This window comes from Anabrus simplex, chromosome 1 (genome assembly GCF_040414725.1).
Source record: "Anabrus simplex isolate iqAnaSimp1 chromosome 1, ASM4041472v1, whole genome shotgun sequence".
NCBI classification, from domain to species: domain Eukaryota; kingdom Metazoa; phylum Arthropoda; class Insecta; order Orthoptera; family Tettigoniidae; genus Anabrus; species Anabrus simplex.
The window spans coordinates 257,492,623-257,515,667 of record NC_090265.1 but is presented as its reverse complement, the minus strand read 5'-3'; the positions used below and the strand labels follow the sequence as shown (position 1 = coordinate 257,515,667).

The 23,045-nt window shown below is 40.1% G+C and overlaps 1 protein-coding gene across 2 annotated transcripts in view; it reads right to left on the bottom strand.

Annotated features, from left to right (window-relative positions):
- The window catches only part of Droj2 (DnaJ heat shock protein family (Hsp40) member A4-like), a 136,185-nt gene that overhangs the window by 47,774 nt on the left and 65,366 nt on the right, over nt 1-23,045 (bottom strand). For both annotated transcript variants that reach the window (XM_067159380.2, XM_067159375.2), the window contains exon 5: nt 15,665-15,819. In XM_067159380.2, coding sequence (XP_067015481.1) covers nt 15,665-15,819 — 155 coding nt within the window. The remainder of the gene's footprint in view (nt 1-15,664; nt 15,820-23,045) is intronic.

Genomic DNA, 23,045 nt, shown 5'->3' with positions numbered 1-23,045 from the left:
GACCTGAGTGCATAGCGTCCGATATATCGGGGAAGCCTGTGTTAATAAAACTATCACGTGTATGAACTTTCTGATTGTTGGAACATGTTTCTGGAATTATAAAGAGTGAAAATGTGTAGATAAATTAAAATAAAACACAAAAAATTAACTTTATGCACTAATGGGTTAACTGGCGATAAAGGTATTTTGAAGGCTCTATTGACTAGGCTGAAAAAGGATGCCAGTTTATGGGATTTTGTATGAAGGGTATCGTTTTTATTGTAACTGGGGCGCGTTTACTATATACCTGAAAATCGGATCCAAAGTCTGTACGTGTTAAGTTTATATCCAGGAAGTTCAATAAAACGTTTTCGTCCTTGGTGAATTTTATGCAACTGTCTACCCTGCTTAAAAATTGTAGAATGTTTGTACTATTTTTTCAGTGGTCTATTATCAGAAACGTTATCTATGTACCTCAACCAAAGGCACAGCCCTTCTATATTTGGTTTAATTTTTGATTCTTCAATGTTATCCATATAAATATCGGCCAATATCCCTGAGCTGGGGTCTTCCATAGCCAAGCTTAATTGGCGATGGATTCTGTTATTGAATTGAGTAGTTATTCAATACAAATTTGAGTAATTTAATAAATTCCTCTATTTCACTTAAAACGCTACGTTTGGATAAACTGGACTCAATTATTTTGACTGTTTTGCTGATAGGTATGTCAGAGTACATGTTAGTGATATCAAAGATTATTTTATGATGGGCTTACAGGTTGAACTTTTATTTTTTTTGCAAAATTCTATTGAGTTTTTGACTAAAAGGTAAACTCTTGTCCTCATCCCGAGGTGGTGCAGCTCTTTTCAGGCACACCCCAAATGGAGGTGAGCTGCATGTACCATTTCAACCACATACCAGAAATTGAAGAAATTGAAGAAAGGAAAGAATGCAAAAAGATGGGATCTAGACAAGTTGAAAGAAAAGAGAGTGAGGGATTGTTTCAAGGAACATGTTGCACAAGGACTAAATGAAAAGGCTGAAGGAAACACTATAGAGGAAGAGTGGAGTCATGAAAAATGAAGTCAGTAGGGCTGCTGAAGAAATGTTAGGAAGGAAGAAAAGATAAACTAAGAATCAGTGGATAACTCAGGAGATACTAGACCTGATTGATGAACGACGAAAATACAAGAATGCTAGAAATGAAGAGGGCAGAAAAGAATACAGGCGATTAAAGAATCAAGTGGATAGAAAGTGCAAGATAGCTAAGGAAGAATGGCTGAAGGAGAAGTGCAAGGATGTCAAAGGCTGTATGGTCCTGGGAAAGGTAGATGCTGCATACAGGAAAATCAAGGAAACCTTTGGAGAAAGGAAATCTAGGTGTATGAATATTAAGAGCTCAGATGGAAAACCACTTCTAGGGAAAGAAGACAAAGCAGAAAGATGGCAGGAGCATATCCAACAGTTGTATCAAGGTAAAAATGTAGATAATTTGGTTCTGGAACATGAAGAGGCTGTTTATGCTGATGAAATGGGAGACCCAGTTTTGAGGTCAGAGTTTGACAGAGCTGTGAGTGACCTAAATAGGAACAAGGCACCTGGAATTGATGACATTCCCTCTGAATTACTGACTGCCTTAGGAGAAACCAGCATGGCAAGGTTATTTCATTTAGTGTGCAAGATGTATATACCTATTCCCAAGAAAGCCGGTGCTGACAGGTGTGAAAATTACCGCACCATTAGTTTAGTATCTCATGCCTGCAAAATTTTAACACGTATTATTTACAGAAGAATGGAAAAAAAAGTTGAAGCTGAGTTGGAAGAAGATCAATTTGGCTTCAGAAGAAATGTAGGAACACGTGAAGCAATCCTGACTACGTCTGATCTTAAGAGGATCGAATCAAGAAGGACAAGCCCACGTACATGGCATTCGTAGATCTAGAAAAGGCATTCGATGATGTTGATTGGACCAAGCTATTTATGATTCTGAAGATGATAGGGATCAGATACCGAGAACGAAGAATTATCTACAATCTGTATAAAAATCAGTCTGCAGTGATAAGAATCGAGGGCTTTGAAAAAGCAGCAGCAATCCAGAAAGGAGTGAGGCACGGCTGCAGTTTGGCCCCTCTCCTTTTCAATGTTTACATAGAACAGGCAGTAATGGAAATCAAAGAAATTTGGAAAGGGAATCACAGTCCAAAGAGAAGAAATTAAAACCTTGAGATTTGCCGATGATATTGTTATTTTATCTGAGACTGCAGAAGATCTCTAGAAGTTGCTGAATGGTATGGATGAAGTCTTGGGTAAGGAGTACAAGATGAAAATAAATAAGTCCAAAACAAAAGTAATGGAGTGCAGTCGAACGAAGGCAGGTGATGCGGGAAATATTAGATTAGGAAATGAAGTCTTAAAGGAAGTAGAGGAATATTGTTACTTGGGTAGTAAAATAACTAACGATGGCAGAAGTAAGGACGACATAAAATGCAGACTAGCACAAGCAAGGAAGAGCTTTCTTAAGAAAAGAAATTTGCTCACTTCAAACATTGATATCGGAATTAGAAAGATGTTTTTGAAGACGTTCGTGTGGAGCGTGGCATTGTATGGAAGTGAAACATGGACAATAACTGGCTCAGAAAGAAAGAATAGAAGCTTTTGAAATGTGGTGTTACAGAAGAATGCTGAAGGTGAGATGGATAGATCGAATCACGAATGAAGAGATACTGAATCGAATTGGTGAGAGGAGATCAATTTGGCTAAATTTGACGAGAAGAAGAGTTAGAATGATAGGACACATCTTAAGACACCCAGGACTTGTTCAGTTGGTTTTTGAAGGAAGTGTAGGGGGTAAGAACGGTAGGGGTAGGCCAAGGTATGAATATGACAAGCAGATTAGAGCAGACGTAGGATGCAATAGTTACGTAGAAATGAAAAGGTTAGCACAGGATAGGGTGGCATGGAGAGCTGCATCAAACCAGTCTATGGACTGATGACTTAAACAACAACAACCAGCCCTCCTGCCATTCTTAAATTTCTGGCAGTACCAGGAATCGAACCCGGGCCCCCGAGGATGGCAGCTAATAACACTAACCGTTGCGCTACGGAGGCGGACATTTTGCAGTTAAGATGCGCAGTTCGAATCCTTAAGGTCCTAGTAATTAAAATGACATTCCCGTCTTGATATTTTGTTCCGTTCTTTGATTTATCCGTAACTGTCTATAGAATACTCTGCGCAGTTTTCAATAATGACTCAGCACGGGCACCTACACAGCCATTCGAGGTTAAAGGATTTAAAACAGAGTTGAAAGAAGGACCAGTCCTATGAGAAGAAACTATTTTAGAGCCACTAGAAATCTACTACATTACGATCAGATTATTAGTATTAGGGAAGGTTATGTAATTCGTTAGATGAAATGAAAGGGCGTATGGCTTTTAGTGCCGGGAGTGTCTGAGGACAAGTTCGGCTCGCCAAGTGCAGATCTTTTGAATTCATTCCCGTAAGCGACCTGTGCATCGTGATGAGGATGAAATGATGAAGACGACACATACACCCAGCCCCCGTGCTAGCGAAATTAACCAACTAAGTTTAAAATTTCCAACTGCCGGGAATGGAACCCGGGACCCCTGTGACTAAAGGCCAGCACGCTAACCAATTAGCCATGGAGTCGAACATTTGTTAGATGAAGGCTAGAAAAACCAGACATTTATTGCCCTAACTTAACATTTTTGTAATGCTACTCTTGTCGGAAATCTCCCACATCAAATCAAGCTGCTTTTCTTTTCCAGTTCTGGAATCAGGTAATCCTCGTGGAGGTCCCGTACGCTGGACCCATACTCTAGTTGGGGTTTTACCAGACGCATATACCCTTTTACATCCTTACTACAACCCCTAAATCTGTACCCTTTATTTACAATCATATTTATGTGATTACCCCAATGAAGATCCATCCTTATATTAACACCTAGCTACTTACAATGATCCCAAAAAGAAGTTTCACCTTATCAATGCAGTCATTAAAAGAGAACTTTTCCTATTCCTATTTGTGAAACTCACAACCTGACTTAACCCCATTTATCATACCATTGCCTGCTGTCCATTTCACAATATTGTGACCAACAGCCACACGGACAGTTCTGTCTTTATAAAAAGAAAATAGGAGACCCTCTTATCACTTATATGTAATTTTAAATACTTCTTTAGCATTAGTCACCTCCTCTATCTGGACATTATCCTTGTAACCAACTATCTTTAACACGTTCCGTGCGGTTCGGGTCACCATGTGCCCCGAAACATGTTACTCTTATCCGTCGGTGCGAACTTCCCAGAATTGCGAAGTAAGTAACTACGTCCTAGTTACGAGTTTCCGTTAACTAATGGCAACATAGTGTTCCAATTGAAGCAAAGGATCGAGGCATACTGCTAGTTTTGATCGGCCCACCGGTGACCCGAAGGAAGTTTTTTCATCTTCCATTCATATCGCTTCGGGTCACCCTGAGTCCCGATTGTTGTCTGACCTATATTTTTACGCGGGAATCGCTTAGCGCGGTTACGGTGAATGAAGCCTAGAGTGTTGCTGCCCGCAGATCGTAGACTGTTTTTTAAGGAGTACCACCCTTCAGATATCTGCTTTCTACATTGCTCTTAGGAAAGCCAATAGAGGTTATTGGTGTAGTTATTGACATATTCATTACCTTCCGTATATAATTTTTACAAGCAATTTCACGTCCTTTTTTTAGGTATGGAGCTTTCACATTTCGACACACCGGTGGCACGGAAAAGAAAGAGGGTTAGGACAGCACTGGGGTGGGCCTATATATCACGTTCCGTGCGGTACGGGTCACCATGTGCCCTGAAACATGTTACCATTATCCGTCGGTGCGAACTTCCCAGAATTGCGAAGTAAGTAACTACGTCCTAGCTACGAATTTCTGTTAACTTATGGCAACATAGTGTTCCAATTGAAGTAAAGGATCGAGGCATACTGATAGTTTTGATCGGCCCACCGGTGACCCAATTACTTCCGGGGTCATTTCTGTTTCACGCAATTGTTGAATCGGAACACTGTCGCACAGGTAAATACGCTGGAATGTCTCCTCAACAGTAACGCACACAACAAGGCACTTGCATTGTTTAAGATTTCATACTAGGGAGTAAACAAAGTCAAATTCATCAGGTCACCGGTGACCCGAACCGATAATAACTAAAGGCAGCATCGGGTCACCGGTGGGCCGATACGACGTAACATTAAGTCATCGAAATTCACTGCCGCAGGGAACGTGTTAAATACTGCTGACTGAATACTTCTGCCTTTTGAAGATCCTAACATACACACTATCCTTGTTCATTAATGATTCCTGGTATGTCCTCCTTGGAACCTGTTTCTGCCTTAAAGTACCTATATATATCCTCCCATTTTTCACTACAATTTGTATGACTGCCAATTATGCTTGCAACCATGTTATCCTTAACCGACTTCTGCACTAGATTCAATTTACTAGCAAATTCCTTCAATTTTTCCTTACTTTCATCAGAGTTACTTTTTAAAAAACTCCCTTATGCCTGCTTTATCAGTCAAATGATACCACCTAAGTCCTACTTTTAAGACCTTCCTTTCTATCACATTTATTTTTAACTAAGACAAAAACAGCTTTGTGATTACTAACAGCATCTATTACTTCGGTTTCCCTACAGATGTGATCTGGTTTTACCAGCACCACGTCCAGGATATTCTTCCCTCTAGGTAGTTCCATCACTTTCTGAATCAGCTGTCCTTCCCATATCAACTTGTTTGTCATGCTTCCTGTCATGCACATTACCTTCCAAATTGATATTTGGTAAATTCAGATCTCCCGCTACAATCACATTCTTTCGTATGTCGTTTCCCCACATAGCTGATTATCTTACCAAATAATTCTGAATCGGCATCAGCCCTACCCTTTCCCAGTCTGTACACTCCAAAGACATCAACTTGCCTATTATCTTTACAATTGAGCCTTCCTCATAGAATTTCATGTTTGCCATCTTTAACCTTTTTGTACCTTACAAATTTTTCTTGCCTCAGAACAAATACTCCCCATCCTATCTCCATGACACACACGAGTTCAGTGAGAAAATTTCTGCATCCATTATATCATTTCTCAGCCATGATTCAACTCCTATTACAATATCTGGTATGTATGATTCTATTAAATTATTTAATTCTATTCCTTTCTTTATAATACTTCTACAGTTCAACACTAACATTTTTATGTCATCCCTATTTGACTTCCAGATCCCTGTACCCTTATCACCGCTCCCTAGACCACCCCGTTTCCCTGAATATACCTCCCAATAACCCTTCTAAACAAATTTCCTAACTTATATATACACCACTGCAGTTTAAATGAAGGCAATGTGAGTGCAGATTCCAATCTCCTAACCACCCATTAGGATCTAGAAATCTCACTCCCAGTTTCCCTACATACCCACTCAACACTCATTTAAATCTCCAATCACCTTGCAGTCAGTATCCCTTCTACAGTTTTTCACTGATAATCTCCGCTTCCTTAAACTTTGCCCGTGCTGTATTTACCAGATCCCACACATCCCAACTATGTTGGTACTTCTACCATCTAGCCTTACGTCGTTGGTATCAACGTGAAACAACCACCTCCCCCCCCCTTCTTTCAACATCTGCCTCAACCTAATTCCTGGATAACACTCTACCCTGGTTCCCTTTTCTCCACACACTTTCCCCACATGTCTAACAATGGAATTCCCCATGACCAGAGTCTCAAACCTACCCATCTCATTTGATTCCCTTCCCTTCCTGGTCAGCCCTATCTTTACTGACAGCTGCAGAAGCTACCTTCTCCTCACAACCACCTCCCTCCCCCCCCTTCTTTCAACATCTGCCTCAACCTAATTCCTGGATAACACTCTACCCTGGTTCCCTTTTCTCCACACACTTTCCCCACATGTCTAACAATGGAATTCCCCATGACCAGAGCCTCAAACCTACCCATCTCATTTGATTCCCTTCCCTTCCTGGTCAGCCCTATCTTTACTGACAGCTGCAGAAGCTACCTTCTCCTCCTGCTTCTCCCTCCCATGACCCTGTTCCACCTGACTTTTCCTACCCTCTACTCTACATTTCCCTTCCCCCTACTTCCACACTTCTCAGCAACTGTTCCCTCTTCCTCATCTTCCCTCTGTTCTACCCGCAATGACTTACCGATTTCTCAACGACACCTGTCCTGAATATAATCCTTAGCCTGCAATCTCCTTCCCCTTAGAACATTACACCACCTGTCTTCTACAATTTCCCCCTTTCCTTCCCATCTCATTTACCTGAATGTATCCTGTACACTGTTCGAGGGAGGTCTACCTTCCTTCCTGTCTTCTGAGAGAATCCTAATCCTCTGCCAACTCCTCCCTCATACTCCTTAATGCCTGGCCACACTCACAGTTCCTACATTTGCACTCCTTAGCCATTTTTTACAGATAAATGAAATGAATGAAAAGGGGGGGAAAATGTGCAAAAAATGAAAGGAAAGAAATATTTTTTAGGATAGTACACAAAGATCACACAACAATAAGCTAATTTATATACAACTACACAGCATTACTACTTAGTTGTACTCTATTTTTATCCTACAACACCCTAACAGGATAAAAACTGCCCTGCCTTCCTCCAACTGCATAAACACATTTAGCCTTCATTTGGTACTTCATTCTAACTAATAAACTACGAGTTTTGTCTGTACATTGCTCAGAATTGGAAAAGAATGGTATTTCTGTATCGGTCATGTCCACAGTAACAAGGAAATGCACTTCTTACTTTTCCATAATTTCTGTCTGTCTACGTATGTATGTACACGCATCACGAGAAAACGGCTGAAGAGAATTTAATGAAAATCGGTATACAGAGTCGGGGAATAAACCAGTCTAAGTTAATTTTGTTCACCTTGGATTAAATTATAGTTTAGGGGAAATTTAATATTTAAATACCTATTTTATTGGTCCCATCGAAAAGTACTATATAACAAAAGTTACAGAGAATGTTTTATTGAGTTTTACCGTACTATGATAGGAGTGGTATTTCAGAGTCTGAAGAAAACTAAATGTGAAGACTAAATGTGAAAAGCGCATAACAATGATAAACAATAACATTGTACTGACCGTTGTTTGTTGTAATGTTCTCTCCTATGCTGCCGCTTAACTCCGATAGATGAACTATTGCTGCGTACCGAGTATAACAGCCCGACTGAATATTGGCAGGAAATAGCTGGGGACTTAGAAAACTTTCTTCTTTAGCATGCGTGGCTAGAGGAGATGCGTGCAAGCTTAGTGCTGCTGCAGTTTGTATTGTTTGTGTGGTAATAATCAGAGTTGTTGCGCTTTACGGTTCTCTGCACGGGTCTATTCGAGTTAAGAAATCGGTGTGTGCAAGTGAAAGCGAGTTCTCCTTTTGCATGGCTACTAGCAGAGAGAAACTACTACATTCCGGCGTTCTCTGATTGGATGCGCCATTTTCCAGACTTATAGGCGCCTCCCTACAAGCTCGGAGCCGAACAAGCCTAGGCCTGGTCACTTAGCGATTAGGGGCTTGCATTGCCTCCTACTACTGGCTGGAGATGTCCACTTGAACCCTGATCCGATCACTTGTGAAATGAACAGACATGAACATCTATTGTCAGAATGTGCAAAGCCTAAACAATAAGTTGTCTGATTGTGAACTATCCCTGCCAGACTTAAGAAAAGTTGACGTGATTGGACTTACTGAAACATGACTCTCTTGGGCTAGTGACAGTGAACTACCACCCAATGCTAATTACAGCATATTCCGTCGTGATCGCGCTACTCTAGGTGGTGGAGTAATGCTAGCAGTAAACAGTGCGTTAACGAAGGACAGATCTCGAACGGAACTGTGAGTTAGTGTGGGTGGAGCTACTCTTTCCTCGACGCCCTGTACTTGTGGGATGTTACTACAGACCACCAAACAGCCTATTCTGTGACCTTGAACAGTGCCTGGACTCTGTCATTGCAGCGCTCCCTCATGGTGAAGTAATTTTAATGGGCGACTAACCTGTCTATAAAGCGGTCTTCAACTACCGGACAGTCAGCTAACAACTGTGACACATACTTTATAGACAGTTTTATTAATGGCCTCCGACTGAAACAGTTTAATATGTGCCCAACCTGTGGACCCAACACCCTGGACTTCATACTCTCCTCATTAGAACTTAAAACAATAACCTCAGGCAGAAACCTTTTCCTGTGCGACCACCAGTCCCTCGATGCTACATTCCTCCTTCCCCACCCCTCCTCAAAGCCTCATAGCAGGACATCCTACCTACATCTGAGGCCGTGCCGACTGGCCTGCAATGTGTTGTGCCCTGGAATGCCTTCCCTGGAGTCTGCTCGAAATAGCCGATATCGAATCGGCTCTTGACCTGCTGTACGACTGGCTGCAAGCTGCAATTAAAGACTTCGTTCCTGCACAATGGTATACTACTAGCAAACATCAACACTGGATATCACAAGAGACCAGACTGATACTAATTAATAAGAAGAGAGCTTGGCGCCTTTGGAAAGACTTCCCTAACCCACACACTCACAATACCTTCGTTAAAATCCGCCGCCACGCGAGGTTTATGGTCAGAAGAGACTACAAAACACACGTAGACACCGTCACTGAAAACGTCCGCAGCAATCCCAAGCGCTACTGGAATCGCATCAACACACGGAGAGGGACGGATCGGATTTCTGTCAGCGTGAACCACAACGATGCAACCGCAGATGGCGCCGATCGCAATGAACTGTTGAACAGTTATTTCTCTCCAACTGCTCCCCTCCCTTACAAAACCAACCGCTCCCTTCCGTTGGTACAGCTTCAAACAGAACCCTATCAAGCATAACTACCACACCAACTGAAGTTCATAACCTCCTTCAAACTCTTTGTACCAACAAAGCTACCGGTGCCGACACTATAGTTCCTCTTTTCCTAAAAAATACTGCCAGCACTCTTTGCGTCCCTCTCTAAATTATTTAACAGATGTTTTGCCGCAGGCTATTTTCCTATTACCTGGAAAAAGGCAAATATTGTTCCACTTCTCAAATCAGGCAACAAATTTAATGTTTCATCTTACCGACCAATCTCTATTCTCCCCGCACTATCCTTTATCTTTGAAAAAATTATACACCAGCGTCTCCTCGCATTCACTTTGCCGTATATCTCAACCAAACAGCATGGTTTTCTACCAGGTGGCTCTTGTCTAACAAACCTGGCCACTCTGCATAGCTTTGCATCACACACCATTGCAGCTAAATCACAGCTGGATATCAGCTACGTAGACATTTTGAAAGCTTTCGATTCTGTGGACCATACTCTGTTGCTCCATAAACTCTCCGAACGATTTAATATACATGGCAGTCTTCTGACCCTTCTTTCTGGCTTCCTACATAACAGTTGGCAGAGAGTGGTAATATCAGGCACTTCATCCTCATGGTTACCAGTCACCTCCGGTGTCCCACAAGGCAGTACTCTTGGCCCCTTGCTGTATTCTTTGTTTACGGACGATCTGCCGTCCGAACTCAACGAAACAGCGAATACCCTACTCTTTGCTGATGACCGCAAGATATTTAGGGAGATCAGGAATCCAGCAGATGCAGCGCTGCTACAGTCCTCACTTAATGCCCTCTCGAACTGGTGCCGTACTTGAAAACTTATCCCCAATCCACAAAAATGCAGCCACATGACCATAACACAACGTAAATCTCCTCTACCGACATATTACCTACTCGACAAGCCCATCACCGTGGTTACGCAACAGCGTGACCTAGGTGTAATATTTGATACAAAATTATAATTTAAGACCCATATAGAAACATATACAACCAAGGCTATGAAATTACTAGGCATTCTCTATCGCTTCACAGAAATTTCTGACCCCATTGCTCTTCGTCACTTCTTCCTCACGATCATTCAACCTCTCTTTAAACTACTGCTCATCGATTTGGACAACAGCCGCCCCCTCCAATACTAAGCAGTTAGAGCAGTGTCCTCCTTTGCTGCAATTGTAAGGAACAGAAACCCGAAGCTCAAGTCTGTCTACGCAACAGGTTTTAATGGCAATGTGTCACCGCTGCACATCAGGCGACAGGTAGCTGACCCAAGTTTCCTCCACGGGATCTTAAATGGACATTACCGCTCGGAACATCTTGTCTCACTCTTCTCTCCCCGCTCCACCAGAACCAAAGACCTTCTCCACATTCCCCCACACTCATCACTCAATACTTCAACGATCTTTCCTAATCTGCCTCCCAACACTCTTTAACAATATTAACAGGAGACAAGAGCTTGATATAGCATCAAATAAAAGTGTATTCGAGAGGTGTGTAAACAGTATCTTAAAGATAACTTGATGTGAAGGGATTATACCGCCATCTTGACCCACGACGACTTGGCTATGAACATGGACATTCTCATGGTTTTCGATTTGGACAGTTATTAGTAGGATGTGTACCTGATCTTGTTATATTTTGTTATGTTTGTTATATTTTATTATGAAAGTTTACATTTGTTAAATAGTCTGTTGACAGTGCAAGTGAAATTTGCTCAGTGTAGCTGTATCTTGTGCTTCGCGAATAAATAAACATTGCTCTGGTTCATACATTTTCTGATACTGGTGGTAGTAACACACTGGTTCATCATAGTATTCCAGCTATTCGATCCCTACACTAACATGCTGTTTTGAATGAGCAGTGTGCACACTTAAGGCAGAGGCTCTCAGTAGTAGTAGTAGTAGTAGTAGTAGTAGTAGTAGTAGTAGTAGTATGACCTGGTCTAGAATTACAATTTAGGCCTATTCCAAATTATAACACCACAATTCACTAAATAACTCAAAATTCAATCCTGATAGTGCTGTTTCTTAAGAATAGCTTCTTCCTCTTCAATGTTATTAAATTCTACATTCATTTTATCCCAAATTAGCATTGGAGAGGGTGTTTCTCCTCTGGCTTGAAGGAAAAATATGCCTCCAAGTCAGATAGATTTTTCTGCCGCAAGTGTGTGAATTGAGATTTTCCGACTCATCGGGTACTCCTAAGAAACATTAGTAAAAGGGCATTGTTACCCTGGGACTATCTACTATTCGACCCCCCCCCCCCCCCCCCCCCCGCCCGAAAAAAGACGGTGTTCTCAGATCAAAGCTGTCTGTAGCCTGGTCACTCCAGCTCTGGAACATTGGACTGTTAGATCGGCAACATAGTACTGTTTGTTAAAGGCGAGAAAATGCATGGTTTTTGATTTGATCTAGCAGTTCATATGAAAGCATTGCTTTTACTCGTGCCATTCCTACCGTCATTGTAATGATGCATGTTCATTTCAGTTGGGAAAAACACGAAGACAGTCTTTCTGAGGATGTAAACAGGCAGGTGGAGAGTGAATGTCTACCATTATAATGAAGTGATTTTGACATGGTAGGCAAGCGGGCCACCATTACAATGAAAATTCCCTAACCCAGCCTTGATATGAGAAAAGACGTTTGGTGATTTCCCCATCACGTTTCTATGATAATGTGAAGAGCTATACAATTTAATACAGGCTTGCTCACAACGTGTACACTACCTAACCTAGAATTCTGCATAGATACAATGTAGGATCCTGCAGCAAAGCACGGGTACATCAGCTAGTTTTAACTAATTTTATGTAAACAAGCTGGTACAGAAAAGCTTGTGTGGAGAGTATGTGTGTAGTTCACCACCCATTGTGGTGAGTGTATAATCAAAAACTATCTGTAACAGAAATAGTGATTATTCATTTCATAGGCAGCTTACATTTGCCTGAACAAGAAAGATTTATATGCTTACACACCAACTGGTTAAATGCTACAGTTGACCAAAATTGGGTTCCTCTAAATGATTTGAGCAGTATATTATACTGCAGGTACATAGTCTTATTTTGAACAATATTAGAGATAATAATTTGAGGGTTCTTATATTTTGTCAGTTCCTGAAACAGTATAAGTATTAAAAAATAAGGTTCCTAGAGAAGGAAATTTCAATTTCATCGACTACAAATATTAACCCTAATCTCTATAGAACACTTTCCCGCCTTGTCAATACTTTACATATTTTATTATATTTAATTACCCTACATGTTTCGAGAACCAACTACTCTCTTCTTCAGCGGTGCCAAACAGGAATTAATCTTTGGACTTGGTGCATTGGTACAAACAGAACAATTATATATAAATCTTGAAATTGTTAAAATATTTCTCTGTGTTTCATCTTTCACTTACTGTGTCATTTGTTACAGACTTTAAACTAGAATTTTCAAGACATAAATAATAAAATCTATGAAATTAATCACTATATGTTTATTTTATGTCATTTACATTTAAAAAGAATAAAATGTTTCTTCGTGTCTAAATTTAACATTTACTTTGCCATTTAGTAGAACCCTTTAAAATAAAATTGTTTCAATTCGTAAAATAATAAATAACACCTATAAAGTTAGTCACTCTTAAAATATTTTGTGCTCTTCTTTCATTAAGTCTGCTATAATTCCGAGACCTCACATGAATTAGAATTTCCTCCTCTCAATCCCACCCAATTCCTTTAAATAAACAAAGCAACCAACTTTATAGAGACTTTTTTTGCGAAAAAAGACAACTCATATGCCTGGAGAAATTTATTTCAGGCCTACTTACTTCATTCCATCTAATTTATCCACAAATTAAGTAAGTTGTAAGTTTCTGAGATGCCTGTTTAATTCACGTCTATTTTCATTTTTGTACATTTATATATATTTATAGACCGACTTCCTTATATTAGATGATTTGAGAATGTTTCAATAAAATATCCTTGAAAGCCTCCTTTTCAACGGAAGTAAAATGCTTGAGACTGCATTTCATATCCATTTAAGAAAAAGTAACTACAATTTTAGCCGCAGAGGAACAGGTAAAAGGACAAATAAATAAAATAAACTCTGAATAAGGAGCGCAGCGTGGATCTAGTTGGCCGTGTTTGAAGGATGATCACAAATTTTATACAAGGAGTAATTTTAATACCACCTATTCAATACAAATTTATTCCACCATAGTGTGGTTAAATACACATGGGAATTATCAGAAATTTGAAGTACATGTTTCGCCCACTATTTATTGGGCATCATCAGCTTCAATCAATCTTAAAACACATATGGTCTAAGGAGTCATAACTTACATAAAAAATATTGATGAATATTTACAAGTGTTAATAGTGTGGATGCAAAATGTTTACAGTAAAAAAAAGGTATTAAAACAGAACTTATACTAAAATCACTTCGAAAAAAATGATGTGTTCATCTAAAAGTAATAGTCATATATTGTTTTTAAAAAAGTAGTCTATGTCTGACAATGAAATGGATATTCTGTTATTGAGGTTATATGTTATGATTTCTCTCGGATATTTAAATTAATCTACAATTTTGATTCCTTGGTTTCCTATGGCAATTTTGTTTATGAGTGGTGGGTCAGTAAACATGATTACTGTCTTTTCAAAAGATATTCCAAGACCAATTTTTTTAATTATTATTATTATTTGTTAGGTACGTTGGCGAGTAAAACAATAGTTTTAATTGGAGAGCTTTTATCATGTTTTAAACTTACTTCTCTCCAAATATATACCTATATTGGCCCAAGTTACGAGATATTAAACGACCACTTTAATGATCTTGCCTGCTGTATAACTAGCAACAACCGCAAATATTTCTCAACTGAAGTCAATTTGTTTCCTCATCCCGAAATGGTACAGCTCTTTTTGGACACCACCAGTGGAGGGGAGTTACATGTACCGCTTTTACCGCATATCAACCTTCCTGCCATTCGTAAATCTCTGGCAGTACGGTACCGGGGATCGAAGTCAAGACTCCCAAGAACCGCAACTAATTGTGCTGACCATTACGCTGGTGGACATTATTAACTACAAAACACAGACATGTAGCACGACTGATGCATGCTTGCAATGGGCGGGTCGGAAATGAAGCTAGGCTTATTCACCTATTAATGCGACGTCATCAGAGCTGCAGTAGACCTACACTAGGGAGGAGGACATTTATTAACTATTAAACACAGATGTACCGCATGGATTCGATGAGTTTTCATTGCGTAGGTTGTTTGGACGAAACTATTCAAATTTCTGCGATGTCATCAGAGCTGCAATAAGACTCGTACCCGCTTCGAAGTGGAATCTTTGTTCTTTTCTGACGAATTACGTTGGGGGGGGGGTCTTTTATGCAAGGGTTTTTGTAATTTTCTTCGTCTCGCAAAACCATGGGGGTCTAATACGCAAGTAAATACGGCAACTGGAAGTTGAAATTTCACTAAAAAAAAAGTGGATATAAATAAAATTTCTCTGCAGGAAGTATTTGAAACCATCCATCGTAAGCTCAATCACAGCAACATGTTAAAAGGCAAATAATGTTGAACAATATGTTGCACTATTAAGAAGGGTTCTGTAATTAAAAACTGTAAATTTTTTTTTTAGCCCATAATTTATAACAAATTACATAATTGGAAGGTAGTGGTTCTTAGTTTAAAAAAAACCCCCGAGAATTACCTTTCCATAACCCTATGAAATTCACTTTTGTCATATACAGCCTTTTTTTAGGATGATACATTCTCCAAAACCATTTAAGAGTACAAAAACAAGAAAACTTACTTGAACACTTCATGTTCTTTTTCATCCAGTACAATAATAATATCTCCTGGTTCAAGACCTGGTTCCTGGTCACCTTCTCCATTAAAAACTATCTTCTGCCCATCTACCATACCCTGGTCCACATGAACTTCCAGAATCTTGCGATCACGTACAGTCTATGAAAGGAAAGAATATGTTAGTATGAAGAACAAAAAATTATACAAATTACACCTATTATATCAAATGTAAAAGTTTTACTTTAGTAGTAATAATAGTTAAGTTCTGGAAACTCAAAGAATTTTGTGCTGTTTTAGTCTTTTCAGAGGAATCTGTCCTGTAAGTGATAGTACAAGTTATATTCGATTTGATTTCGTTTTCAGGCTTACATGTGGTTTCATAAAATACTTATTCCTGCATTTTTGTTTCCAGCATATCAAAAAGAGTTAAGTTCATGGCAAAACTATACATTGCTCAGCACCTACACGTATCTATATACAGTGAAACCTCGTTAGAGGGTTCCTCATTAACAAATTTTCCCCTCTTAGGATGCTGTAAATTTGAAGTCCTGACTCTCATTGCATTAAATCCATATTTAAAAAAAATACTTCAGTTATCGCGTCAAGAATTTTTGCTGTTACCGCTTAGTACGATCACATTTTTCGTAGACCTGAAAATGTTACTGCATTTGTGATCCCTTCTGAACGAAACGCGATTTCTAACTCTGGTAAGAGCTGCTGCCACCGTTGCATGATTTAGAGAGAAGTCCTTCCTGAACCCCAAAGGATAAGTTGCACTTTCGGAGAGCAAGCCGTTAGCCTCGGCAAGGGTCAGTTTTGCTCGTCAATTAGCAGCGAGATTGCTGAATAGGAGAGAGAGCCTGTTTGTAATCTTATTTTGCATTCCATTCAGAAGGTAGAAATGTATTGTGTTGAGTGGTACAGCGAAGTGTAGCTAATATTTATCGTGTGATACAGTGGCCTTTATCTGAATTAGGAACACAATAGGGTGAAATTGAATAGCGTGGGGCATATTTGTCTTGTGGCAGTGAATGTAGTCTGTTTTGTGAAGTGTTATTGAAGTAGATCTGTAGTTGGCTCTCTTTCAAGCGATTTAGTTCCAAAAATGTATATACATACACTATAGTGATGGGACATTCGATTCATTTGATTCCGTTCACGTTACTGAATCGACACAGTGATCCGATTCACGGCACATTAGTCACCGCTCCTACTGCATCTGTGTAGTATGTACTGGTAAGACAGCAGCAACAGCATTCAGTGCTCACTGCTGCCATTTGGTCTTCATACTATGAACTCCTTTCTTAGAAAAAAATGCTAGTCACTAATACATCGAAGGTTTCCGGCGACGCAGGATGGGAAAGGAATAGGATTAGGAGCGTAGTAGCCATGGCCTTAAGGTACAGTTCCAGGATTTCCTGGTGTGAAAATGGAGAAACTACGGAAAACCATCTTAACGGCTGCCGACGGTGGGATTCGAACTCACCATCCCCCGAATGCAAGCGCATAGCTACGCGATACTAACCGCACGTCCAACTCGCTCAGTCATTTTTGAAAATATGTATTTTTCTATCAGCTGAGGATTTTTTAAATAGTCATCTTTTGTATAGGCTACCCGAGATGTACAGTAGTCCGCTGGTTTCCTGATTCAACAGACTGTTGGTTAATTTATTGCATCAGTCAGCTCACTTACTGTCCACATATGATTGAAGTGTTGTGCAACGATGTGACATATGAACTGAGAGAATACTGAGCTGGTCTTCCCAATATAAAACAGATACTTTTGAGTGGTCATGAGCATGACTCATAGGGCAGGCTAGAGTTGAGTTTAATTCTCAAATGTCAACTAAGTTATAATACTAAGATTCATTAAACTAATAAATAATATAACCTAATAGCCTACCTACTTCAGAATTGTTTTGACTACCTTTTTAACACTGCAAATAAATCCATCTATTATTTAAACCTCCCTGTAAAAAGAGGACAGTGAAGTGGGTATTATTTTCAAATGAGCTGAGCTCAAGAATCCATTATAACATACCCTGGCTCTGTAGGTATTGCTTCAGAGGAAGTTCGGCTCCCTGCCAATGTACAGTGTACCGATAATGAACCGTGCGTGTCTCACTGATCCGCAACTGTGTACGATTCTTTCGGTATGCCATGGCTCACTGTCTTGCTGCAGCGGAAGCCCGGCCCTCCGCCAGTGTCCAGTGTGACGATAAGGAGCCACGTGTATCTTGTCTCTCACCGAGCCGGGCTCGTTCACGATTCTTTTGACGAGTCGTGATTCACCGTCTTGCTGCAGCAGAAGCTCGGCTCCCCGTCAACGTCCAGTGAGTGCGCCACTCAGCACTGTCCGCTGGGAGTAAGCTGAATCGTGTGCCGTGAGCTTGCCGTTCCTGTGAATCTATTCACTCGGACACTTGAATGAATCGATACACTGCTTCGAAACATGCATTGAGTAGCCAACATGAAAACACTAAGCAGTTAACCCATGGCTTTGTTCGCATTGATTTCATAATTTGATAAAAGTAATCAACCGTTCCTCAGTACTTTACTAAGACAATATTTAAAAATTCCTGAAGTATAAAAATTCGCCAAAATTTTTTTCATTTACCCCAGAAACTTCTTGTGAACCACGTTTGTGGTATTGCCTTTTGGGGCAAAGATAACCATGTGACAAAACTAATTTTGTCCTCGTTAAGGAATTTTACATTTTCTGTATCCATAACTAGGCTGCCTTGATTTTGTATCACACGCAGTCCTTTGACAACTAAACGAGCATACACTTCTTACTTTTCCAAACACGGGTGAGTCACTCCCATGTCATCTGAAAGAGCCCTGAGCGACTTATGTACGTAAATTAGGCCTACTGTACTCGTGCATAGTCGTTTGCAGGACATTCAGTTATGGAGAAGAAAGCTAGACAGTTTACAGACGATGAAAGGTTAAAGTTTGAGAAAGCAGGTGCTCAATTACACATGAACTTTCAACAACTTTAAACATAATTGTATTTTTTTAAATTAAAAAAATGCTATTTGTTCGGAACGTCAACCCATGTGGATCTTTTGCCCCTACTGGCACTATATTGTATGAACCTGCGCGTCATTGGAATGGCGCTACTGTGGAATGTTGTGCGAGAGGAAAGGAAGATTAAGGACGTCACAAACACCCAGTCCCCACGGCAGGGATAATAATTACAATTAAAAACCTCTGACCCGGTCGGGAATCGAACCCGGGGCCACCAGGTGACAGGCGGACGTGTTGCCCCGTACACCGCGGGGCCAGACAAACGTAATTTTAAGTGGCATGTGTACTTTGTGTTTCTAAGAAAGTTTTTCCTTGAAGTTTTACTATGTGTTCTTAACATGTATTATTTCATGAATTATAATTGTAAACACTTGTTTCTTTGTTTTTATAGTAAATATTTGTACATTTAAACCTAACCTTAAATTTGACAGCAAAATTGTTTTTCCATTTTTTTAGCACGTTCCCTCTTTAGGACATGTTTTTCGTCCCCACAAAAATGTCCTCACCAGTTTTGCCTGTGTATGATTTTCTTGATTGGTGTTATGTATAGATGCAAGTTTCAAAACTTTTACTTTCGACACATAGTACCCAGAGTCTTTTCTTTCACTTAATATATCTTCTTATACTCACTTTGTTTAATTATATTTTCGCTTGAGGTGCTTATCAACACTTCAGAACCATGACGGATCAAGCATATCTACACTTATGACTATGCACAAGTAACAATGTCTACCTACATAAGCCTGCTGTGAAAGTTCTGAAGAAATGCACATGATCTCGCACACCAGGACATCCGATGAAATACAGATACCACTATGCTATAATGTATCAACTATAGGAAGATATTCACCGAATAGTGACTCAAATACTGGACTGTCAAACGGCACCTTATCTAAGCCCTACCCCTCCAAAAAGTCGATGTACTCTGCCTATGTTGGAGATTTGAGATGAACAGATATCTCACTACTTTCCAGGAGTGACATATCTTTGGATATCGTTCCGTTATGTATGATCTGAGAAGTAGCCATTTGTAAATAATGTAGTTAAATAAAACAGTGGTGCAACGTAAGGCATACGGTAACTTATTCCCCATCTATTCACAACATTTATTTTGGTGCCGTGACCACGAACATTTCAGTTCAATATGCGGACCACATACTCATGAGAAGACAGACATTGCGCATTATTACACGACAATACAATGTGTGAAATGCAATGAATTGAAGTACTCTTTGATATTATCACTAGACCTCATGACAGAAGACTGCCATTGACACATTACCAACAGATGAGTATACATTTTACATTGCAATATTTTGAGGAATAAGGAAGGTTAGCATGAACACATTGAAGTTTTTGCACGACAGAAATTTTTAACTATAAAGTTTATAACCTATCGTCATAACGAATAGTCATTTCGTATGTTGTCACGTTTTGCCGCAGCCACGCGTTTCACAAGATGTCATGGTATTGGCACACGCTCGGAAGCTAGAGTTGGCAATCCTAAAACCGCCTCGCATAAAGACCTCTCCACTTAAATCCTCACTGGTAGTGATCACTATTGAAAGCTAGAGACAGTCCGCCACTGTATCTCCCCATCACTTGTACCAATTCCTTCCACAGTTGGCTGGATCCTTAGCAGGGACAGATCCGGAATGTACACATACCAAGCCACTGTCAATCATGTCAACTTGAAGCAGTCTCCTTTTCACTCGGATGACGAGTTCAGAAGATTTTAGGACCTGGAGACTATTGGCATAACTGCTGAACACGAACGCCAACTAAACACCAAGGAGTCAAGAATTCTTGAGAATTTAGATAACCTTTTCACATCTAAGATAAGCAACATGTAGTCTTTACCAAAGAAGCAAGGTATCCTTGAACTATCCCATAACCTACTAAATGCATTAGCTTCCTTGAAGAACCTTCAGAGGAGACAAACTGACAATTTCAAGCAGATTTACTACATCCAGGCGTTGAGCTACATTCAGAGACAAGTGGAAGAAGTGGATACGACAAGACCGACGGACGTCATGTACTACATTTCGCATCAAGCCATAAAGAAAAGTGCGGAACGACCAAGTGGAGAATATTAGATGCCTGGCTCATCAGGCTAATGCACCCTGTCTGAATGACATGCTTGAAATGAAACCTATCTCTTGACAGAGACCCTTGCCATTCTCCCGTGTTTCAGACTTTACTGAAGTGCAGTCATCACTGATATAGCAACACCTTCATGGACAGTATCCATATTGAACCCACCGCCTTGACGATCATTAGCCTCCCCCTTGCAAAGTGGGCTAATTCGGTTGAGCTGCAGGACATCCGGAAGGGAGAAAGATAGTGGGTATACTACAGACCCAAGTTGCACTTCAAGCGATTGTTTTTCTATAAATACGGACGAAATATTAATATTTCAGATGAACCAATGACCAAAAGACATTCCGAAGATCGTGAGCAGCTTTAACAACCCACTTGGCATGTTAACGCCGGTATCCCTCACCGGGAAGCATATATTTCACGATACTTGAGTCGGGGTGTTCACTGGAAGGAACCGTTACCTTCCGATCTTGCTGCTCAGTGGCAAATATAGATATCAACTCTTCTTTCTCAGAAGTATGCATACCTCGTTGGGTACATACCTCAAGGGAGGTAAATGACCAGATCCACGTGTTTTGTGACTTTGAGCCCTGTAGATTTGTACCACTAATGAGGGCACTGTACAAGCTCATTTAGCCTGTAGTAAATCAAGACTAGCTCCAGTGAAGAAAGTAACCCTACCATGCCATGAACTAGGAGCATTAGGAGTACAATTTCTACGATATTTCAACAAAGCACTGATTGAGACTTCTCTCAAAGCCATCTTATGGACAGATTCTGTGACCTTGGGTTGGGTTCGTGGTAATCCAAATCAATGGAAGACCACCTGCAACTGTATGACAGAGATCCAATCTTATACAACGCCATCACAATGGCAGCTTATCTTTGCTCGAGTTCGCTTTTACACTCCAGGCTTCCAGCTGCTCAAGGCGCACGCTTTCAGAGTTTTGTTTACATCGTGCGAAGTGTATAGACCGAGTTTTATTTCTGCTATCTTGATTGGATCATTGAATGAAAGTGGAATTGTAGGGATTTTAGAAGAAACTTTTGATGACAGTGGTTCAGAAGAAGAGGTAGATGATTCAGATCTAGACCCTGAATTCGAACTTCATGTTAGTCATAAAGGTATTTATAACCTATTCTATCATATTCCACCCAGGTGTGATTTTGCACTTTGTAGTTTATTTAGCTAATGTTTCATGATCTTCATATGACTGGAGATTAATTTAGAACGAAGCAACACAAGCGATGGTAATTCAAAGGCAGGGACTGATTCACATTCGCCGGGTACTTTTGGTGATTTGGATGCACTTGCTAAGCCTGTACAACTAAAGGAAAAGCATAAAATGAGAACGTAACGAGAAAAGACATGCTGGTGGTATCCAATGTGTTCTGTAGCAGTTTGTATCCCTGAAAGCTTCAAACTAATCCACACTAAAGCTCATCAAGTGCAAGACTTTGTTGTCAGACTTTATTGTTGTTGCAAAAGGCATACCGTTGGAAAATGTGTAATGTGAAAAGTATTCAACAGATTGTAATGGAATTTTTTAATCTGTAGAATAGACTTAATTTTTTGAAGATATATACGTGTTACAATTGCAACCTAGCTACTACTTTCTACAATTTTTCAAAAAACCTTCAAGATATGGCAGTCTGCCTGCCTATATGCCACCTTAAGATACGGTCTCCAATGCGTTAACGAGTCCTTATTGTGAGAGCCACAATGCTACTCATGTAGTACGCATTTCTAAGCAATCAGCCTTTAGGCCAGACTCAAATGCAGGCTTCAGTTATACAGAATTTTCTCGTGGCTGCACAACTGTTTGCAGTCTCTACACATTTCATTACCATTATCTTGAAACAAACATAGCAACATCAATGAGAACCTGTTCAAAACCTGCCAATAATACTTGTTCCATGCGTCTCCACAATGACCCATCATGAGAATATTCCTGTACTCTGGTAAATATAATGCCTACCAAGAGTAAGGTATGATTACCTTTCGCTTGCCAGCTATGGCGGCTTGCAATATAAAATAATGCATGCATTTAAGGTTAGAGACTCGGATTGGTGAGGGGTGGTGAGAGGGATAGAGGGAAAACTTCTTGGATTTGGAGAAATACAGTGCAAAGGTACTATCACACAATTACTATAGTTTGGTTTGCTTAAGCCCATATCATGGAGTTTTCCTTACAACAGCAGAGTTGCACACTCAATTTTGTATGAGAAGCATTTTAGAGTTTCTCATATTTCCA